Consider the following 21217-nt stretch of genomic DNA (forward strand, 5'->3'; position numbering starts at 1 on the left):
ACCACACAAAGAGAAACACTCAGCAATGCCGCTCATAAGCGGGCAGTAAATCGATCAGCGCGTGAGCTTCATATAATAAATGCCTTTTTAAGGCGGAATGGTACGTTCTGTGGCCGTACACCCCGCTGGCGCTCTCACCGAAACGGCGTGTGAGTTCGAGCCGCTCTCGAGGCGCTCTGCTGCTTCCCGGCGACACTCCAGCCGCGTTTCGCCCCGACGCCGTTCGTCATTTACGGGGAAAAGAATTACGACCCGGCGACACCGAACTTCACAGTCTGGATAAACCCCATAAAACAAGGCCTGAGTAAACGGTGTCTCTGATCTGCTCCGGCGTCACCTGCGCCCACGCTCTCCACATCACAGTACGGGGGGGGGGGGGGGGGGGGGGGGGGGGGGGGGGGGGGGCACTGTGCTCGACTTCAAATAACTAAATTTTATGCCAAATTGAAAATGGTTCCATTAAGAACAGAGAGTTTGAGGGTGTATCTTTGACTTTGCTGTTCGCCGAGCCTTCGGAGGTCACGGCTAAAAGGAGAACTAGCTGCAGGCAACGCGAGGCTCTTCTACCGCGTTACTTACCGCTGACTGGCAGCCACTAAAGCAACCCGACGGCCCCCTTCTCTCAAATCTGACACCTGCCACAATTAACCACCACCATCAAAAATGGATTTGACGCCAAGATTAAACAAAGTGTCAAAAACGGAAGATCAGAAAATGAAGCGCTGCGGATGTGCCAAGCGCCCGAGCCCTGTGTGCGGGATGGGCTTCTCCGCGGCCCCGCCGCCGTAACTGGAGAGGGGTGCCACGCGGCTTTTCGAGCGGCGGCCCGCCTGGGCAGACTTAAAAATTCATCAGGCGGGCATGAAGGTGCCACAGCTTTGGGCTTTGATGAAGATCTTAATTAACTCCCAGCCAAGCGCGCCCCGTCCCCCGGCTCGCTGTGACTGAGCGAACCCCCGCCGGAGAGAACCGGTCTCCGCCCCCCCCCCCCCCCCCCCCCTCTCGGGCCGGAGTGTCCCCGCTCGGTAAACGTTAGCGCTGCAGAGCGTATTCCGGAAAGGTGGTTTACTCACCGCTACTGTTCACTGCTCTCTTTCCAACTCAAAATGGACGCCGGTGACACTGGAAACCGTGCAGAATGCGCACAGGCTGGTATTAACACTAAACATTTTCTTTTTCTAAAAATATAATTTGAAACAGAAGCTATACCATGAACGGTAGAAGTGACCTGCGGCTGTCGTTAGCGCAGCTGCTAACCAGAAGGCTTTGATTCCATAGCGCTGCGCTACTGCCAGTTTACCAGGTCTGTCCAGACATTTCAGAAACTATGCATCCCTGCAAAATGGACAGTATTTCAAATCATGTAATCTAAGTCACTAAAGACAGCTTTAGTCAAATAAATAGATAGATAAATAAATAAATAAATAAATAAAGAATGTCAGCTCAGCATGTCTTTAATAGCCTGGTAGGTTATGAGCAACAGCACAGCTGGATTTTCATTGCCCTGTATGTAGGAACGCTGTCAGCGATCCACCGCACAGCGTGACCTTAATTGCGAGGTGCACAGGTGGGTTATGGGGGATCCGCCTCACAGCAGGGCCTCAACGGCTCCTCCTGCAGGTAGGATGTCAGAAATTCACACCGCTGGCTGCTGCATTTAAGAACACAATTAATGTTACAATTAACAAAAAACCTTCAGTCAAATACGGATCAGGCAAACTATTCTTGGCAAAGCGTTCTTCTTTTATCGTGACCATGTCTGACCCGTTACCTCATTTCACTTCTCGAGCGAAATCATTTTAGTTACAGCAAGAATCAAAACTGCTTGAAGTTCAGGCCAAGTACTCTTTGTTCTAATCCATAGGCGCTCCATCCATCTGAATTCACTCTTATAATGAAAATATTTAATTTCGAGTGCACAAGGGGACCGTGACGAGACGACATCAGATAAAGATAAATGTTGTTTTTAGTTAAAATGTCACGCCGGTCTCGGTTGAAAAGAGCGGCTTGTGGTTTAAAGGTAAAATCCCTGTTTGTAAGGTAAGCCCTCAGTTTGCCTGTAAATCCTCCGCTGTGTTGGTCACCTCTCCCCACTGGGAGGCGCTGTCTCCGCCGCTCGCTCGTTAGCTTACAGAGAGGCCCTCGGTCCGGGTCTTTGCTTCGGTGTGAAAGTGCACATAACCTCCCTCGGGAAAGGACCGCCCTACTGAAGCTGAGGTCATAGGCACACTGTGTCATCACTACATGAACCAATCACAGGACCGGCTGGACTGCAGAGTCCTCGGATTGGTTCCTACTAGTTCTGGACTGTCAGCATCATGGAATTAATAGAGTCTCTTTCTCACCACGTTTTTCTGATATTTGACATCAAAGTATCAAAGACGTACGCATTCTCTTCGTAGGTTAAACTTCAGAATCAAAGCTCACTAATAATGAAAGAAATCCATGCTCAAAGTCTAACTTTACATCTTTATCAACTTTATCATCTACATCAATGTCCTTTAAAGTGGATTGCTCTGACACATTGATTTCCTTTCTTCTTTTTCCTGTTTTTTTTCTTTCCTTTTAACTCAGAATTAAGATAAAACTGCTAAAAATGAATATCACCCCAGCACGTTTCTTACGCAATCCTCTTCTCATCGAGAACATCACATTGCAAACACCCTACGAAGTTGTGAAATTGTTGCCTCTGGTGTTGTGATAAACTTGTCCTACATTCTCATATGACAAAGCATTTGAGAATCTTTCGATACTAAAATTCTCCCGTTCCAGTGAAAGCAAGTCTGGAACCTCACCCCCTCACCCTTCAGTTAAGCGATGTTTTCTCCAATTAGAATCAGTCCGCGCGGTTAAGGTTAATCGCTCAGTGCCAGAGGTGTTAATCAGACAGCACGCAGAGAGGTGTCTCAGGTGTATGTTAAACAAAATACCAAATGTCATTTATTTTACTTCATTAAATATCTCAAAATCATATTAATCGCGACATAATTTAGGACGGTAAATGAATGATTCATTATCTCCTGTCTGTCAGCTGCAGTCTCTCCTTGACGGAACGGTTCCTCTGGTCCTGGCGCGCTGATCTGAGATCTGGGATTTTAAAGGCGCAGTGTCTCCCTCTGCTCTATGCACAGGCCGTTATTCTGGCGCGCTGATCTGAGATCTGGGGTTTTAAAGGCGCAGTGTCTCCCTCTGCTCTATGCACAGGCCGTTATTCTGGCGCGCTGATCTGAGATCTGGGATTTTAAAGGCGCAGTGTCTCCCTCTGCTCTATGCACAGGCCGTTATTCTGGCGCGCTGATCTGAGATCTGGGGTTTTAAAGGCGCAGCGTCTCCTCTCCTCTGTCCGCTGGCCTGGCTGAGCTGCACAGGCGGTTATTCCCCATGCTCGATGACCGCTCGCTCGCCAGCAGGAGACGTCGTCGTGGGAGAAACAGAGACGTGGCTGCTGAACGCTGCCAGCCCCGTTTCGAGCTTTCACGTGGCAGTGTAGTATAATGGGTAAGGAGCTGGTCTTGTAACCTAAAGGTCACAGGTTCGATTCCCAGGTAAGACATTGCCGTTGCACCCTTGAGCATGGTACTTAATCTGCATTGCTTCCGTATATATCCAGCTGGATATATACTGAAGCAATGCAATGCACATTTACATTGTAAAAAGTAACTCTGGATAAGAGTATCTGCTAAATGCCTGTAATGTAATGTAATGTTTCACTGGAAGCTACTCTGGATGTTTCTCTGGAGGTCTCTGGGGCTTCATTCTGCAGTTAAGACCCAAACTTGGGTGCCCCGCCCCAGGTGAGGCTCCACCCCGTTTTCCTCTGTAGTCTGTACCATATCAGTGTTATCAGTTATTAGATATATACTCTGGGCCCTAGTCATAACCCTGTCCGAAGCCATCCTGGTCAGTAGCAGACAAGGGCTGTGTGACTGGGTCTGGAGGCCAGAGAGTTAAATCTTCCAGGTCTGACCTGGCATGGTTCATTCAGTGGAAGAGTGGCATAACCGCCTCTGCTGCTGAACAGCGAAACACACTTTAGGCCCGGGGCCAATGTCCCGGGATCACATATACTTAAGACAGACTGAAATAAATATGGCTAGCCTCAAAAGTCTCTCAGCCGTGAGCCAGTGTAGCCCATGGGGATGTAGCTGTCAGAGGACAGCACTTACGTTCAGACGGCTGCATGTTCAAATCCGGGGAGAGGCACAGCTGTGTTAACCTTGAGAATGTTTAACCACAGGGATTGCAGCTATCTGACCCAGCGGGCTGTAGGTGTTAAGAGAAATGAATTTATGCTCATAAGGTTGCAGGTTCAATTCCTAAGAGGGGCACAGCTGTACGTACTGACCTTATGCACAGTACAGCGGTACCCGTCAGTATTATACAGTTATATAATGAGCACTCTTTAAAAAATACATTAATTCTATGCCGCTCTGGATAAGGGTAATGACTAAACGGATTATGATGGACCAGTCGAACGTGTTCTACTGCTCTATGGAAAAAAGACAGTGTTCAGGATACCTAATTAAAGCATTTCATGCTCATTCATCCGTTTTCACTTGCGTATCCTTGGAAAAAAAAGGTGTGGGAAAAAAAGAGCAGATTTTGTTTCGTTGGGGGAACCTCAGCACACGTTCCTTCCTCCTTCCGGAACCGCGCAGAGGAGGCGATGAGCAGCGATATGCTTGTGACGCTAATGAGCTTTCTTTGAAGTGTGCCTCCTTTCGGCAGGGAGAGTCTCCCCGCGCGCGGAGTTGCCCCGGCTCCTTCCTTCGACAGCGAGCCGCGGAGGGGACGGCAGCGGAGGGCGGCCCTGAACCTTCACCGTCCGCCGCGTGCTTCTGACGGGCCGCGCGGAGCGGCGTTCCTCCCGCGTCCGATCTGCGGTAACCTCTTCAATTTCGCACTCGCGCGGATAAACACCGCGTTCAGTGCCGGATACCGGCAACAGCCCTTAGATCTTTTTCTTTGAAATGGCAAAGATTGTCCCATTTTTTATTTTTTTTTTGTCTTCCGCAACTCAGTCAGCATTTACTAAGAACCAATATGGTCGTTTGATGCCTTCTGCGTTCCAGACTACAAATTTCACTACCATAGACGTGTGGAGTATGCAAACAAAACTGGCGAATGATAAAAATGCCAGCCGGATATGCGGGGCACGACCGCAGTTAAAATGATCCACTGTGAAGGCCCTTCTGCGGCTTTATTTCTACGCAGTGACAGCAGACGTGATTTAGAAGCCCTGTCGGCAGAGCCTTCAACAGCCGTAACGCATTTAAACAAACTGCTCCGCCCAATGACACCAGATCTGATTGGTCGACCGTCCGAGGGTCCAATCAAGCCGCCTGGTCCCCGGCCAAGTTTGCCAGCCAATCGCACGTCACGTGGTGGCGGCAAATTGGCCCGAATTAGCAGCGAATTAGCAGCGGGTTTGAGCCAGACGCCGGGCAGATTAGAGCCGGGGAGCGGGCGATTGGACCGCCCCGTGCGGCTCGCTGGTCTGTCAGGCCCCCGACACAGCGTGAGAAGATTAGCCCAGACCTTTTTAATCAAAGGAACCCGAAAGTGCGCGCACCCAACATCTGGCCACCCACCTGGTCGCGGGCGGCCCCCGTTAATCAAACCCACGGTGTTCTGATCCGGCAAGTCCGCACCGGCTCTGAGCCGACGTGTCTGAAGTAGCGTATCAGGTCTCCCCGTAGCCGGTTAGCCGTTCCGCATCACGGACACTGCGTCTCCACTCGAATATACAGATCAGCTTTCCATTAACGGCGCAATCAGATCTAATTATGTAAGCCAGCTGGCCCGGAAAACCACAAGCTCCCAGGATCAAGGGATAGTAAACTCCAGCATGGACCGAGCAGTCGAAAGCCTCTCAAATGCTAAATGCATTGGAAGAGCTTGCATCGCTCACGTGATTGGCCACCAAAGAATAACGGGTTAAAGTACACGAGAAATGGCAATATATATATACTGCCTGAAGCGTCCATGTTTGCGGAACAGCGATGGTACAACCAAGGCTCCCCCATTGGAGGGCACCACCATGCGACAAAAGGTCGAGATTGTTTTCTTGCTAAGCACGTCGTCTGACAGCCGGAATTGCCCGCAGGGTCAGTTTAATGTCCGCTTCGCTGTCGCGACGAAAAAAAGAGGGTTTCTGTGAAAACGAAATGAACCACTGCACGGGGAAGAGGGAATAACCCGAGTGCAAGGTAATTAGCGCCAGTGTTCAGTGGGAATGATCTATATTACGGGAGAGTGTAACAGGGAACCAGAGGGGCACACTGGACTGCACTCTGGCGGCCTCATTAGACAGAGGACACAAACAGAGAAGGAGGGATTTGGGGAGGAGGGAAGAAAGGGAGACTACACGAGAAAGAAAGAGAGAAAAATACCAACCTTTCACAAAACCAAATAAATGGGCAAACAAATAGGGAAGGGCAGGTTTCACATATGAGGGGAGGGGGACAGCACTGTTTCTGTTCATTCGTGCTTCTCCTTATCTTTCTTATTTGGCCGTATATCAGATTCATCGCTGAGCACGAAGCCCATCTGCACGCTCACAGATCCCCCCCCACCCCCCACCCCCACTCCCCCCACGCAGCCTGGATCCGCACCATCCCTAAAACATGGCGTTTCAAAATTCAGCATCTTATATAAACGCAATTAATAATGCAGAACTAAAGTCCTGTTGCGCTGCCAACCGTCCTGATTCGCACGGTTCCTGTTGGGCTTTGGACAGCTCTCCGGCTCTGTGCTACAGCGGCTGCTACATTTATAAAGAGCTCCGCGCGGCTTCTCAGCGCTGCTACAGCCTCGTCCGCATTTATAAGGAGCTTTGCGAGGCAGCTCAAGGCTGAACCGGCTCCAGGAACGCCAGCATGACTGTGGGGAATGTTTGAGCAGCTGTGGTCTGTTAGCATGGATTTTCATTGTGGAGTATTAGCACAGAGAGTCACTCCGGTCTGTTCGAATGGACTGCCGTTGCGGTCTTTTAGCACGGATTGTCATTGTGGTCTGTTAGCACGAACTGTCGTCATGGTACGTTAGCATGGATTGTCATCGTGGTACATTAGCACGGATTGTCATCGCGGTACGTGTGAGTGGTTTGCGGACAGTGCCTTGAACCCTCGAAGCCTCACAGCCCATCGTCTCCGGTACCTTGTAGACGCCCTGGTCGCAGCCGTTGTAGGTGCTCTCCATCGTGTAGCTGCGCATCACGCCCATCTCGCGCCACACCACCACCCGCGCCGTCGACGCGCGCGACTTCTCCACCAGGTAGCTGCAGCTGTTGAAGGAGAACGCCGGGGCGATCCGGTCCAGCGTTTTCGGGATGGTCTTCCGGGCGAAATAACACAAACATGGAAATGTTTAAACCCACACATTATGCTATCGTTTTCAAGATTGACCCTATGCGCGGGAAGCTGAATGTTCTAACGGAAACTCTGCAGGCTTTTAATGTTTCCCCCTGCAGCAATCAGAATGTAGGTGCACACAGCATTCCTAAATTCAGCCGGTACCCTGCAGAAGGAACTGGAGATCCTTCATTGGAGTGTGAAACAGCTCCATGGCTGAGGGGAGTGGCCAAACTGACTAATGTAATGCGATGATTAGTTAAGTTGAGCACTTAAATAACAATTAAGCTACAATTCATCATTTGGACCACAACCTTCCAAGAATACACTCCCACATACTTTTGCATTAAGCTTCAATATTCCTATGAGTCACTGCAGTGTTGTTACTTTAAATGCACGTAGGCAAGTGCAGGGGAAATTGACACTTTGATATATATATATTTTGGCTGGCTGATTACAGTGTGATGTGGCTAACTGTTTCAGCTGACTGGTTAACTGTATTATTTAGTCGCTGGAGGTATCCCATACCTTAGCAATGCCCTTTATAACAACCCGAGTGCCGTTATTTAAGCCAGATCAACAGTGCATGACCAGAAATGAATGCTACACCAAAGGATTATGAAGGGATATTCAATCAGGGGTGTCAGCAGGAGGTGTTGTGTATGCAGTAAAGATTTTGTCAATGCAGATTTAAAACCAGAATGCTGTGGTGCTGGGCTTAAACGACTGTGTTTCCGAGGTCAGGTTCTCTTTTCTCTGAGACGAGCCCTGCATTTTGGCTGGAGCCCTGTGTTTTGACTGGAGGCCTGCGTTTTGGCTGGAGCCCTGTGTTTGGACTGGAGGCCTGTGTTTTGGCTGGAGCCCTGTGTTTTGGCTGGAGCCCTGTGTTTTGGCTGGTCAGTTACCCTGTGTCCGGGATCCTCCTTCAGCGCGGAGGTGTTGACCGTAGACCCCGCCTGCCAGAGAGTCTCCTTCACGCTGCAGCCGTACAGGAAGACGTTCTTCTTCCGAGAGTGGCCGTGGTAATCGCAGAACACCTTCGGGAGAGCAACAGCCTCTCTCAGACCTTTTCATTTTTCAGAATCCCCCCCTCCAACCTTGCCCCCCCTCCCCCCCATCCCCAATTCCTCTCCACTAACCGCCATGTCGCCTGCGTGCTCAGGCACGCTCGGTGCACTCATGTAGGAACCAATGGCTATTTCACGCTCTGCGGGCCCCGTTGTGCTACGAGAGCGCCAGGGCAAATCGATTGAGTCGCGCACCTACATTAAGCTACATTACCTTTACAACCATTTCGCAGATGCTTTTATATCCGCAGTGACTCACAAAAGTCAGGAACATCACTGCTGGTCGCAAGTACACAAAAGTGTGACATCACCCAGAAGGCTCTCAAGGCCCACTCATAATCAGTGTGAGTAAAGTTAACTGAACAAACCAACAATTAGCATATCAGCAGCAGATACCCAGCATGCATCTGCTCCCTTCATTGAGCGAAGCCATTACAGCAGTAACTAGAGGAACCCTGCAGCCACTGCAGGCTCTCCGCTCGTACAGTAGCTGACTAATGGCACGGCTCAGGCTTCACACGCTACAGCGGGGCCCTTCTCAAAGCGTCGGACCGCAGAAAGGACGTCTGGCGTCGAATGAAGAGCTCTTAAACTGCAGGCTAATTAATCTTTCAGCCGGGAAAGGAAAGTGTCGTGGTTCTTTTTTTTTTTTTTTGCGAGATTACGAGAGACCGCGTATTTACAGAAGCCCTAATAACAAGGGCAGCTCGCCGGAAGGTGACGCTAATTGGATTCTCCGTGCGAGGGGCCGCGTCAAGACTTTCCGGTTTTTACAAAAGGAGAATGAAAAGACTGAAACGTTAATTATGTTTAATTCCCAACATTTGCTACGCGATTACACTCGAAGTCCGGCGACGGCACCGCTCCGCCGGCGTAACTGCGCAGGTACGCCGCAATTAACGCGACGGATGAATTACGGTTCGACTCGTTCATACGTCTGGCTAATTGCATCAAGCCATTACGACTTGACAAACGCGCGCGCGCTCCTCTTTGGGCATGTCAAAACACTGATTAAACAGACGTTCGCAGCGTGCCTTTCCGCTAGGATTCGTACCGTAGCGTAGCATGGCTTCTCATTCCCATACTCAGTCACAGCGCATGGCATTTCAGAGACATATATTTAAAAAAAAAAAAAAAAACAGTAACCAATCCTTTGGCGCTAAAAGCATTTTTATGAATCTTAAAATAAAAATGACATCACTGCTCCCTTGATAAGCCTCTAAATGAGTCTCATGAATGTGGCAGTCTTAGCTTTGCGTGCCAAAATGACTTTACTTCTCTTGTTTAGGAATGGGACCTAAACTTTCCACCCAAAAAAGTAATTCAATGTGACATATGTCATAGCCAATGACAGGAGTGAAACACAACCTCATTTGCTTAGTAGACACCCTTGTAAATTGCAGTCGACACACCATCATCAAGCATTTTAACAGCACAGGTGGATATTTAGTGCACTGATTCAGGTTGATTTTCCAGGCATATAACAATAGTCTAAAATGCTGAAATGGGGGACCAAAGCTTTCCTTTCCTCACTGAATTACAAAATGAAGCATTGGCTTACTGGTGGAAAACGGGGTCGCATTCAAAAGGCGGAACATTAGAATCCATTCACACAGTGCATTATGGGACCCCATCACGCTCTGTGTTAAAGGGTTCTGAAGTGTTCCAGACCCCAACTCCCATCAGCCCCTTTCTGAGATGTAATGTGGTAAGCAGTGCTGCAGGTGGCTTACCAGAGGGGTGCGGCCCAAGCTTTGGAGGTAGTAGAGGAGGCCCTTGCAGTGGAATATGGTGGGGCTGAGGGCGGGGTCAGGCCTGATCCACTGCCTGTTCAGGTCCTCCCCATTCAGGGAGCAGCGGAGCCTGGGACAGAGAGCAGGAGAGGAATGAGTCCTGAAGAAAGACCCCTGGAAATGTGCACACAGACACGCACACGAACACGCACACACACACACGCACACACAAACACACACACACGCACACGCACACAAACACACGCTCACACAAACACACACACGCGCACACACACACACACGCTCGCACAAACACACACACGCACGCGCACGCACGCACGCACACACAAACACACACACACGCACACGCACACAAACACACGCTCACACAAACACGCACACACACACACTCATACAAACACACACACACGCTCACACAAACACACACACGCTCACACAAACACACACACACGCTCATACAAACACGCACACGCACACAAACACACGCTCACACAAACACGCACACACACACACTCATACAAACACACACACACGCACACACACACGCTCACACAAACACACACGCGCGCACACGCACACACACACGCTCGCACAAACACACGCGCACACACACACGCACACGCACGCACGCACACACACGCTCACACAAACACACACACGCCCGCACACACACACACACGCTCGCACAAACACACACACGCACGCACGCGCACGCACGCACGCACACATACACGCAAACACACGCACACACACACGCATGTACGCGCACGCACACGCACACACACACGCATGCACGCGCACGCACACACACGTGTACACACACACACAGGTTGAATCCCAAAAGGCTTTTAGACTTTTAAAACTTCATAGGGGGGAAAAAAGAAGTTTAACTAAGAAAATTACCAAGAAACTACCAGCCCCTGAATTCAATAAAATCACTAACTTCACTAAAATACTGCACCATCCAATCAAAACAAAACAAACACTCCCAGATTAATCAGGCTCCGTATTACAATAAAGTGACCCCTGGACTCAATCAAAGCTGGCGAGCCTCCTGAAGGGGAAAAAACAACTTTGTTTGTTCTGCAGAAGCAGATTAATCTGGCGCAGCTCTGTTTGTGTGAGTGAGCCCGCGTGCACGTGTGCATTTCGCCCGTGCTTTCCCTTAAGGCTGCTCTCTGGATCAGACTGAATCCCCGGCCTTCATTCTAAAAGGAAAACACCAGTGATGTGATAAAAGAAGAGTTACAAAAGAGGGTGAGACACACACACGAGCGCACACACACATGCACATGTGCAGACACACATGCACGCACACGCACGCATACACACACACGCACACGCACACATCTGCGGTTGTTAATGGCCAAAAAGATCAGAACAGACAAGCAAATCACACTCCGTGGGACTGGAGAGGACGGGGGACGTATTCTACGGAGGGTGGTTCACAGCTGGATCGTCTTCATGCACATTTTTCTCGGCTGAGCGGAGGGCGGATCCAACCCGGGCTCAACCCCAGCGCCCGGTAAATATTTGATGATCTAGAAAGCCTTGCTGCAAATGGCACCAGTGTAATGCATTTCTTTTTTGGTTTAAAGAATTTTAAGCACAATTTTGTTCTTGGTAGCAATGTTTCCTGAAAGCTTTCTGACAACGGTTCAGAGCCGCACAGAGTTTGGCTTCCAGACACACGTCGACAGAACGATTCTTCTCCTGACAGGAAATTGCATTTCCGTCATCCGGCGGAACACCATTGAACACCGCAAACAAACCGATGGCAGGCTAATCTATCCCCATTCACCTAGATTACACCCTACAGCCTAGATTACGCCCGACAAGAAAGCACCGATGGAGTCGTCAAACAGCATAAAAACCGAAAACAAACACCTTCTTCTCCTTCCTCGCGCTACATCAAACGCATCGCTTCTTCCGGAAACATCTTTTCCCGCAGCACACTGGCAGGTAGGGCCGCCCCCTCAGCCCGGCTCCATAAATCGCATTAGTTACATTCGCCGTTTCCTCTTAAATCTGTCAGGTGCACTAAAGCTCAACAGCAAATTTCATACAGCGCTCACAGTATCTTTAGTTTATTGTCTGACAGGCAGCTGGTGTGGTGTGGGTTCCAGTTTTAGAGGGAGCTGGTGTGGTGTGGGTTCCAGTTTTAGAGGGAGCTGGTGTGGTGTGGGCTCCAGTTTTAGAGGGAGCTGGTGTGGTGTGGGCTCCAGTCTTAGAGGGAGCTGGTGTGGTGTGGGTTCCAGTTTTAGAGGGAGCTGGTGTGGTGTGGGTTCCAGTTTTAGAGGGAGCTGGTGTGGTGTGGGCTCCAGTTTTAGAGGGAGCTGGTGTGGTGTGGGCTCCAGTCTTAGAGGGAGCTGGTGTGGTGTGGGTTCCAGTTTTAGAGGGAGCTGGTGTGGTGTGGGTTCCAGTTTTAGAGGGAGCTGGTGTGGTGTGGGCTCCAGTTTTAGAGGGAGCTGGTGTGGTGTGGGCTCCAGTCTTAGAGGGAGCTGGTGTGGTGTGGGTTCCAGTTTTAGAGGGAGCTGGTGTGGTGTGGGTTCCAGTTTTAGAGGGAGCTGGTGTGGTGTGGGCTCCAGTTTTAGAGGGAGCTGGTGTGGTGTGGGCTCCAGTCTTAGAGGGAGCTGGTATGGTGTGGGTTCCAGTCTTAGAGGGAGCTGGTGTGGTGTGGGCTCCAGTCTTAGAGGGAGCTGGTGTGGTGTGGGCTCCAGTTTTAGAGGGAGCTGGTGTGGTGTGAGCTCCAGTCTTAGAGGGAGCTGGTGTGGTGTGGGCTCCAGTTTTAGAGGGAGCTGGTGTGGTGTGAGCTCCAGTCTTAGAGGGAGCTGGTGTGGTGTGGGTTCCACCACAGGGGGCAGTCGGTAGGGTGTGGGTTCCAGTGCTGGAAGCTGCCGATATGGTGTGGGGTCCAGTGCTAGAAGCAGCCAGGACGGTGTGGGTTTTGCCACTGTGGACAGCCGGTGTGGTGTGGGCTCCAGTCTTAGAGGGAGCTGGTGTGGTGTGGGCTCCAGTCTTAGAGGGAGCTGGTGTGGTGTGAGCTCCAGTCTTAGAGGGAGCTGGTGTGGTGTGGGCTCCAGTCTTAGAGGGAGCTGGTGTGGTGTGGGCTCCAGTCTTAGAGGGAGCTGGTATGGTGTGGGTTCCAGTCTTAGAGGGAGCTGGTGTGGTGTGGGCTACAGTCTAAGAGGGAGCTGGTGTGGTGTGGGCTCCAGTCTTAGAGGGAGCTGGTGTGGTGTGGGCTCTAGTCTTAGAGGGTGCTGGTGTGGTGTGGGCTCCAGTGCTGGCACAGAACAGCGCTGATCGCTGGAAGCATGGAGTCTCATGGCCAAAAAAAACAGGAACTGAAGCTGCTGAGTTGAAGAGCGCACTGGCGTGAGGATGGGGGAGATGATGCCTGCTGGCTGGCGCTTCTGTGCCATGCTGCGCTGCCAGGCTCTGGTGAGGGAGCCAGGGGGGCATGGCAGCCTCCTGACTGCTGAGAGACACACAGGCGCTCGGCCGGGTTCATATGACTCAGCTCCTAATCCTCACATCCAGGGGTTCATATGATTCAGCTCCTTATCCTCACATCCACGGGTTCATATGACTCAGCTCCTCATCCTCACATTCAGGGGTTCATATGACTCAGCTCCTAATCCTCACATCCAGGGGTTCATATGACTCAGCTCCTCATCCTCACATTCAGGGGTTCATATGACTCAGCTCCTCATCCTCACATTCAGGGGTTCATACGACTCAGCTCCTAATCCTCACATGCAGGGGTTCATATGACTCAGCTCCTAATCCTCACATCCAGGGGTTCATATGACTCAGCTCCTCCCTCACATCCAGGGGTTCATATGACTCAGCTCCTAATCCTCACATCCAGGGGTTCATATGACTCAGCTCCTCCCTCACATCCAGGGGTTCATACGACTTAGCTCCTTATCCTCACATCCAGGGCCCGGGATCATAAGAGGGTGTGTGTGTACGTGCGCACACGTGTGCATGTGCGAGTGTGATATAATTCACATTTTCCTCAAGGGCAATACCAGCATCAGAGAAAGGAGCCAGTTCTGGCCTCATTTCCAGCCTTTTAATGATAAATCAACAGAGAATAAACTGGCGAGGAAGAAGCCAATGAAATAAAGAGTCCCCAAAGCACAGCATCTGTAGCTCAGTGAATGCACACACAGTGATATACGGCAACATCAGCAACAGCAAATTATGGCTTTACCACACGATCTGACATGCATTTGACGCCTGAGCCACAATATCATTTAAGAGTGACATCCAGGAAGATGGGAGGTTTTTTTTGTTGTTGTTTACAGCACATAAAAACTGGCTAAAACAGGCGAGCAGGGCTGGGCATCCCGTAGGTGTAGCCAAACCGCCAAAGCCAAGTGTTTTGCATGCATATGGACAGCTGGTGCAGTGGCTGGGTGGTTTCCCTCTGGCCTCTCAGAGTGTAATGAGCGAACAGGGAGGCCAGGTTGTAAACAGCACTCCTCGTTCCTGGGGATTTTTGATCTGCTGGCCTGGAGTCTGCTCGCGTGCGGACAGCCAGGAGGGGCGGGAGCGGCAGGCCTCGCTGCAGAGCGGAGCGGTCCAACGTGGTGCAGGAGCGCGGTCTCACGCTACAGCAGGGGAGTCTCACTGCAGCACAGCAAAGCTGACTCAGTATGGTACAGCAGTGCAGTCTCACTGCAGCACAGCAAAGCTGACTCAGTATGGTACAGCAGCGGAGTCTCACTTCAGCACAGCAAAGCTGACTCAGTATGGTACAGCACTGCAGTCTCACTTCAGTACAGAAAAGCTGACTCAGCATGGTACAGCACTGCAGTCTCACTTCAGTACAGCAAAGCTGACTCAGCATGGTACAGCAGTGCAGTCTCACTTCAGTACAGCAAAGCTGACTCAGCATGGTACAGCAGTGCAGTCTCACTGCAGCACAGCAAAGCTGACTCAATGTGGTACAGCAGTGCAGTCTCACTGCAGCACAGCAAATCTGACTCAATGTGGTACAGCAGTGCGGTCTCACTGCAGCACAGCAAAGCTGACTCAGTATGGTACAGCAGTGCGGTCTCACTGCAGCACAGCAAAGCTGACTCAGCATGGCACAGCAGTGCAGTCTCACTTCAGCACAGTGTGGTTCAGCAGCACAGTCTCACTTCAGCACAGTGTGGTACAGCAGCATAGTCTCACTGCAGCACAGCAAAGCTGAGTCAGCATGGCACAGCAGTGCAGTCTCACTTCAGCACAGTGTGGTTCAGCAGCACAGTCTCACTTCAGCACAGTGTGGTACAGCAGCATAGTCTCACTGCAGCACAGCAAAGCTGAGTCAGTGTGGTACAGCAGTGCTATGTTATTATAGACAGTGCAGTACAGCTGCACGGTCTCACATGGATACAGGCAGTGATGTGTCAGTTGAGGACACTGAGGCAGTCTCACAGTGTCACAGCTGCATCGTCTCAGAGAGGTGAAAGGGCACTCTTTCAGCGTCGCCGTGCAACAGGGCAGTCTCAGCCCGAAAAGCGCCGGTGTCTCCGCGGGACCAGACGCAGCCCAAAGGGGGCGTCCGTCGGCACTTCCCAGCGCGCCGTCCCAAACCTGGGCGGTCCCAGGGCGGCGGTTACCGCCCTTTAAAAACGCGCTTTAAACGGGCGGGCCGGGAGGGATCGATAAGAAGCCGGCCGGCCGTGTCGAGCCTTCTCATTTCACACCGCTCAAAGCCGTTACCGTGGGAACACGGCGGAACACCACGCCGCGTAACGAGGAGAAAAGGGCGCTCCGATCTTCCCCCGCCGCCGATCGGCCCGGCAGCGCGGGGCGACCGTACCGGAATGCCAAATTCGCTCCCGCGGAATCCCGTCGAGCCCCCGAGCCCCCCGAGCTGGCCGCTCCCCCGAGGTTTCCGCGGAAACGAACCCGCGCGTTTGACGCTTCTGTTTGATAACGCGGCGGCACTCAGTCCTGCTGACAAACACCTCGATCCCTTTCTCATTAGGGCTGGCGCTCCAGCCGCGGGGATAAACCGGTGTCGGGGCGGGTCTCCGACTTTCGGGGGCGACGGGATTTCGGAATTATCGAAAACGTATTTGTTCGGCTGTCTGAGCCCGGCGAACTCGACGCCCACTTTTGCGTCCTTCCGTGGGCTGAGCGGTCCACCTGCTGATTGATTGCACGGCGCTGGCAGGCAGTTCAATTCCCCCCCCTCCCTGCCCCCCCCACCCACCCGACGGCGGCCGGACACAGAGACAGAATAGCTTTCCTGGCCTGGCCTAATGGGGTCACACCCCGGTTCCCCCCCGCACATCTCCATCGCCGGCCTGGCTTCCTGCAACGGGGGGCACTTAACGAGACGGCACGCGCCAGGCGTACCGATCTGGCAACCCGAGGCGCGGCGGAGAATCCGCGCAGCTGTATCGCGCTTGGTTTTTGATGTATTTACACACGCTTTTACTTTCAGTTTTAATGGTGGCGAAAGCAAAGGAAATAACCCAGTGAGCGCTAAGACACCAGCGGCTCAGGGGCAGCCACGGAGCGGCCTGTAAGAGTCTCGGTCACGTGACCGTCGGTTACGGCCGGGCGCTCATCCAGAGACGGTTCGGAGACCGCGGTGGGGGGCGCCTTTTAGGGAAAGAGAAGCCTTTCTCCGCCACGCGAGCGCTAACCCCCCCCCCCCCCCCAGGAGGAGCCGCGGTCTGACGCATGTCTCTTGGCGGTTTAAAAATAGCCCGCGTGTTCACCCAGCCGTACTTGTGTGCGCTGATGGCCGCGGCGGGGAGGCGGGACCCTTTCTGTCTAATTAAAGACGACGCTGGCGTGACGCTGCGCCTAGTTCGGCAGGGGCGGCGATAATCCGTCGCTCCGGCTGAGAGCGTGGCGCGGGGACGACGGCCTCCGACGCCCTCGTTCGGCTCGGAGTGACAGAAGCCCCCGCCGCGCAAAATCCACAAAAATGCCAAAAAAAACATTGATAAAATAAATACACAAAGGAGTGGGGTCAGGGTGAAATGTAAGTGCAGAGGATAATGCAAAAAGACAAGCGGAGGGTGACCTTTAACGCCAGCGGCACAACAGCCGAACACGTCACCGCACAATTGTCCGTTGAGAGCAAGAAGACGCTGTTTTAGATCGCTGATTACAATCGCAGCTCCAAATCCAGGCTGAAGTGGGTGAAACTCATCTGATCTCCATGCAGAGTCACTCAAAATTCTGAGCGAGGATCACGCTCGCCCAAACGCTGGGGATGCCGAGGGGGGAAGTCTCAGGCTTTCCCAAGACAAACCGCAGATGAAACGGAAATTTCCGGAAGGGCAGCCTCCTTCGCACGCACGTGCGTGCGAGCGCATCTGCGGTGTCCGTGCCTCGGCGTGTCCGCGCGCACGCGTCATTTCCTGCTCTGTTAGACGGCGAGCGGGGGAAAGCTGGTGTGTGGCGGTACGGTCGCACGCGCTCACGGCTCTCTCTGTCAGCTCTCTCTGCACGCAGCGCTCTACCTGAGCACAATTCAGGGATCAAAGCTCCTTTTAGAGAAGAGAGACAAAGAGAGAGCCATTTTGATGGGGCGGCTTTGCACGGCACTAAATGCAATCCTCTGTTCCTCTCCCGCTCTCTCTCTTTCTCTCTCTCTCGCCATTTAAATGTGCTTCTTTAAATCCTGAACTCAATTTCAATGTGCTTTCCCGCCTTCTTTGTCAGGAAGGAAATGCAGCTCAGTAAACAGCAGCTCTGCACAGCTGAAATGTGTTTTGTGACCCCTCTCAGAGTTCCCCTCAGGCGTCCGCGGCGACGACGGCAGATCTCTTCCCTCCGAAAGGCGAAATGAAACGGCGTTTAAGAAAAGAGCCGCTTGGACCGGAGCCACGCGGCGGCGGCGGCGGCGTGCTCTAAACAGACACGGGCCTCGATCACAAACACAGCGCAGCGGCGTGCTCTAAACAGACACGGGCCTCGATCACAAACACAGCGCAGCGGCGTGCTCTAAACAGACACGGGCCTCAACCACAAACACAGTGCGGCGATTCTCATTAGCCGCCGCTCGCTTCAAGAAACACGCCCGCGCGAGTCGCGTCTGAAACGGACCGTCCCCTCTGCGCTTTGATCCGTTCGCTTCCATTAAGATCCGCTGGCACGGACGCTCATTTCTCGCTCGCTCGCATTAGAGAGACTCCGGAACGGGCGCGCGGCGAACGGAGACGTCGTTTTCCCTCTCTCCCCGTTTCCCCGAGACCGAGGGCGACGAAGAAAAGGAGGGGAAATTCGAGAGGGAGGAATGCAAGAACCGCGTTGGCGCCGAACTCCGTTGCTGTCAGATCTCCGAATCTGTCGGGCGAGGAGGGGGTGGGCGGTGGGGGGGGAGGGGCGGAGGGGTGGGGGGGTGGTTTAGAGGCGGAGGGGCGGTGGGGTGGGGGGGGTGACAGCTCTCATAGGGTCCACCACGGTGTTAATATTCTTTCTGTTCTCTAAGAAATACTCTCCCGCAGATTACCGGTGATTTGTCACTTCTGCCGGGCTCCGTTTCGGCGCCATTTGCAAAACCCACGGCACCTGACCGCGGAGCCGCGTTTGATCCCGGGGCTCGACGAGACGCGGCACGCGCGCTCCTGACCGCGCCTGGTTTACCGCCGGCGTGCGGCCCGGCATGCTGATGTGGCCGAGAGGCCGCCTCTGGCGCGCGGGGAGACCATCAGGCTGCCTCTGCCGTGTGGGGAGAGACCATCAGGCTGCCTCTGCCCCGCGGAGAGACCGTCAGGCTGCCTCTGCCCCGCGGAGAGACCGTCAGGCTGCCTCTGCCGCGCGGGGAGACCGCCAGGCTGCCTCTGCCGTGCGGGGAGACCGCCAGGCTGCCTTTTCCGCGCGGGGAGAGACCATCAGGCTGCCTCTGCCCCGCGGAGAGACTGCCAGGCTGCCTCTGCCCCGCAGAGAGACCATCAGGCTGCCTCTGCCCCGCGGAGAGACTGCCAGGCTGCCTCTGCCCCGCAGAGAGACCGTCAGGCTGCCTCTGCCGTGCGGGGAGACCGCCAGGCTGCCTCTGCCCCGCAGAGAGACCGTCAGGCTGCCTCTGCCCCGCAGAGAGACCGTCAGGCTGCCTCTGCCGTGCGGGGAGACTGCCAGGCTGCCGTGACCTTCCTGTGAATAAGATCAATTACGTTCTCTGTGTCGACGCCGATGCTAAATTACAATTAGCCGTTTTTGCGAGCGGCCATTTTAATGCCGTAACTCGGTGCTTCTCGCAGGTTGAGAATGTATTTCTGGTGGCTGACTCCGAGTGGGTGCGTTTGGTGGGGGGACGGGGGTTGCACTTCTGAGGACTGTTTGTATTGTCTTTTAAATTGTATTGTAGCTATTAGCAGCTTATTTTGCTTGCCGAACAGAGTTCACATTTTGTGGCGCTTTTTTATGTCTTTCTTTTTTTACGTTGGTCGTGTCTCCAGATGAAAATGAAATCTGGATGGCACTTTTCGCATCGAGTTGTACCGGCGACACAGAGAATGAACAGAATGAAAAAGCAACCCATATCCTAAAACAATTTTTGCAGTAATGGACTCTGTTACAGACAAACATTTCTGCTCTCAGAATTACTTGGAGAATATAATCACATAAAAATTCTAAGAATAAGTTAAAGGCATTGGTGCCTGATATCTAAAATGCCTTCATTTTAAGATAACACAATGGTTTTCATCAAATTTCAATTAAAATAGAAACTTATCATTACCACCGTTACAATAACGGTAATGTTAGGGTAACCGATCTGTGGTGCAGTCTCCCCCTCTACCTCCGGTAAGAAATCCGTCAGATAAACCGAATGGAGTGTCCAGGTCACCAACAGCAAGAAATAAGAACTCATCACGTCCAGGTCACCGCTCTGCAAACCAGACAGCGGAAGTGTCTGAGTGGCGAAGGAACGCGTGTGGTCTTAACCGGTGCTCCTGGAACGGAATTCATTTAACGTTAATCTTGATTATCTGACTCCAAAATAGTCTTCTAACATTTCCTCTGTATTAACAGTTATGCAAAGACGGAGGAGACTGCTGTCCGCCAGTCGTATCTCTCTGTACGGATCGCAATCTAACTTGGTAGATGTCGACATGTCTTTGGCTTGCGTAGCCTGCATGAATACAATTGTGTATCCCGCTACGACACTAGTGCATAGGCAAGTGAATACAGGGTGCAGATATCCTGAGTTTTGTGTGCGTGTTAAGACCTTTAACTGCTAGGTATGCAGTGTTAAGAGGAATGCCAAGTTACAACGAGTGAGGTTTATTGTTCAGTGTGTTCAGTAAGAATGGCAATACACAGTGGTGCAAAATGTGAGTGGTGAAATGGCTATACGCATGTGACGTGGTGATGAGTCTCCCCAAACCATCGTACATTTCCCCTTATATACAAAAAGATCAAAGCAAAACACCAAGTCATCAAATAAAGACACAATCAGGACAAAACTGTACCCATCAATGATCTTTCTTGTGCTATCTCTGTACGCATATCACGCTGGGTTAACATTTGTAGCTGAGACACCATCTTGTTCCCCATGACATCGGCTTTCCAACCATACGAAAAACAGGATTACACTGTATTATGGAGAACCTAAGTTTTACATAATGCTGATCCAATCGGATGTTTTGCAGCTGAGCACTGTCTTTCTATCACACTTGCTGACTCCCTGTCAGTGCAGTAAACAGTCTGCTTTCTTCTGGAGGACTGATAAGGAGCACACTCCTGTAAGCCACCCCCTTCTAGAAAGACAGTCATTTCAGTAATTTGATATTTGATATATAACACTGGAAAGCACACGCTCAGTATCTTTGATTAAAGTGATTCTTTCCGTCGCCTCCTGGTGGCAGAACGCCTCTTTCCCGCCATATCGGTTACAGATGGCTACAATGAGCTCAAACCAAATAAAGCAACAAAAAAAAAAAAAAAAACCAGCAGGGAGAAAAGAGGGAACACGAGGGAAAGGAAGAGAGCCTTCGCCCGCAGACGACAGCCTGCTGGGTACGGGCGGGCCCTGCCTCCCCCTGCCACGAGCGCGTCGCGGAGATCACAACCGAGCGAG

At 52.1% G+C, this 21217-nt stretch overlaps 1 protein-coding gene across 3 annotated transcripts in view; it reads right to left on the bottom strand.

Annotated features, from left to right (window-relative positions):
• LOC118215535 (cytosolic carboxypeptidase 4-like) overlaps window positions 1–21217 on the bottom strand; it is a 156886-nt gene that overhangs the window by 24515 nt on the left and 111154 nt on the right. For all 3 annotated transcript variants that reach the window (XM_035396431.1, XM_035396430.1, XM_035396429.1), the window contains 3 exons: window positions 10153–10282; window positions 8258–8389; window positions 7159–7335 (listed from right to left, as the gene is read on the bottom strand). In XM_035396431.1, coding sequence (XP_035252322.1) covers window positions 7159–7335; window positions 8258–8389; window positions 10153–10282 — 439 coding nt within the window. The remainder of the gene's footprint in view (window positions 1–7158; window positions 7336–8257; window positions 8390–10152; window positions 10283–21217) is intronic.

Source organism: Anguilla anguilla, chromosome 16, assembly GCF_013347855.1.
Source record: "Anguilla anguilla isolate fAngAng1 chromosome 16, fAngAng1.pri, whole genome shotgun sequence".
In the NCBI taxonomy this organism is placed as follows: domain Eukaryota; kingdom Metazoa; phylum Chordata; class Actinopteri; order Anguilliformes; family Anguillidae; genus Anguilla; species Anguilla anguilla.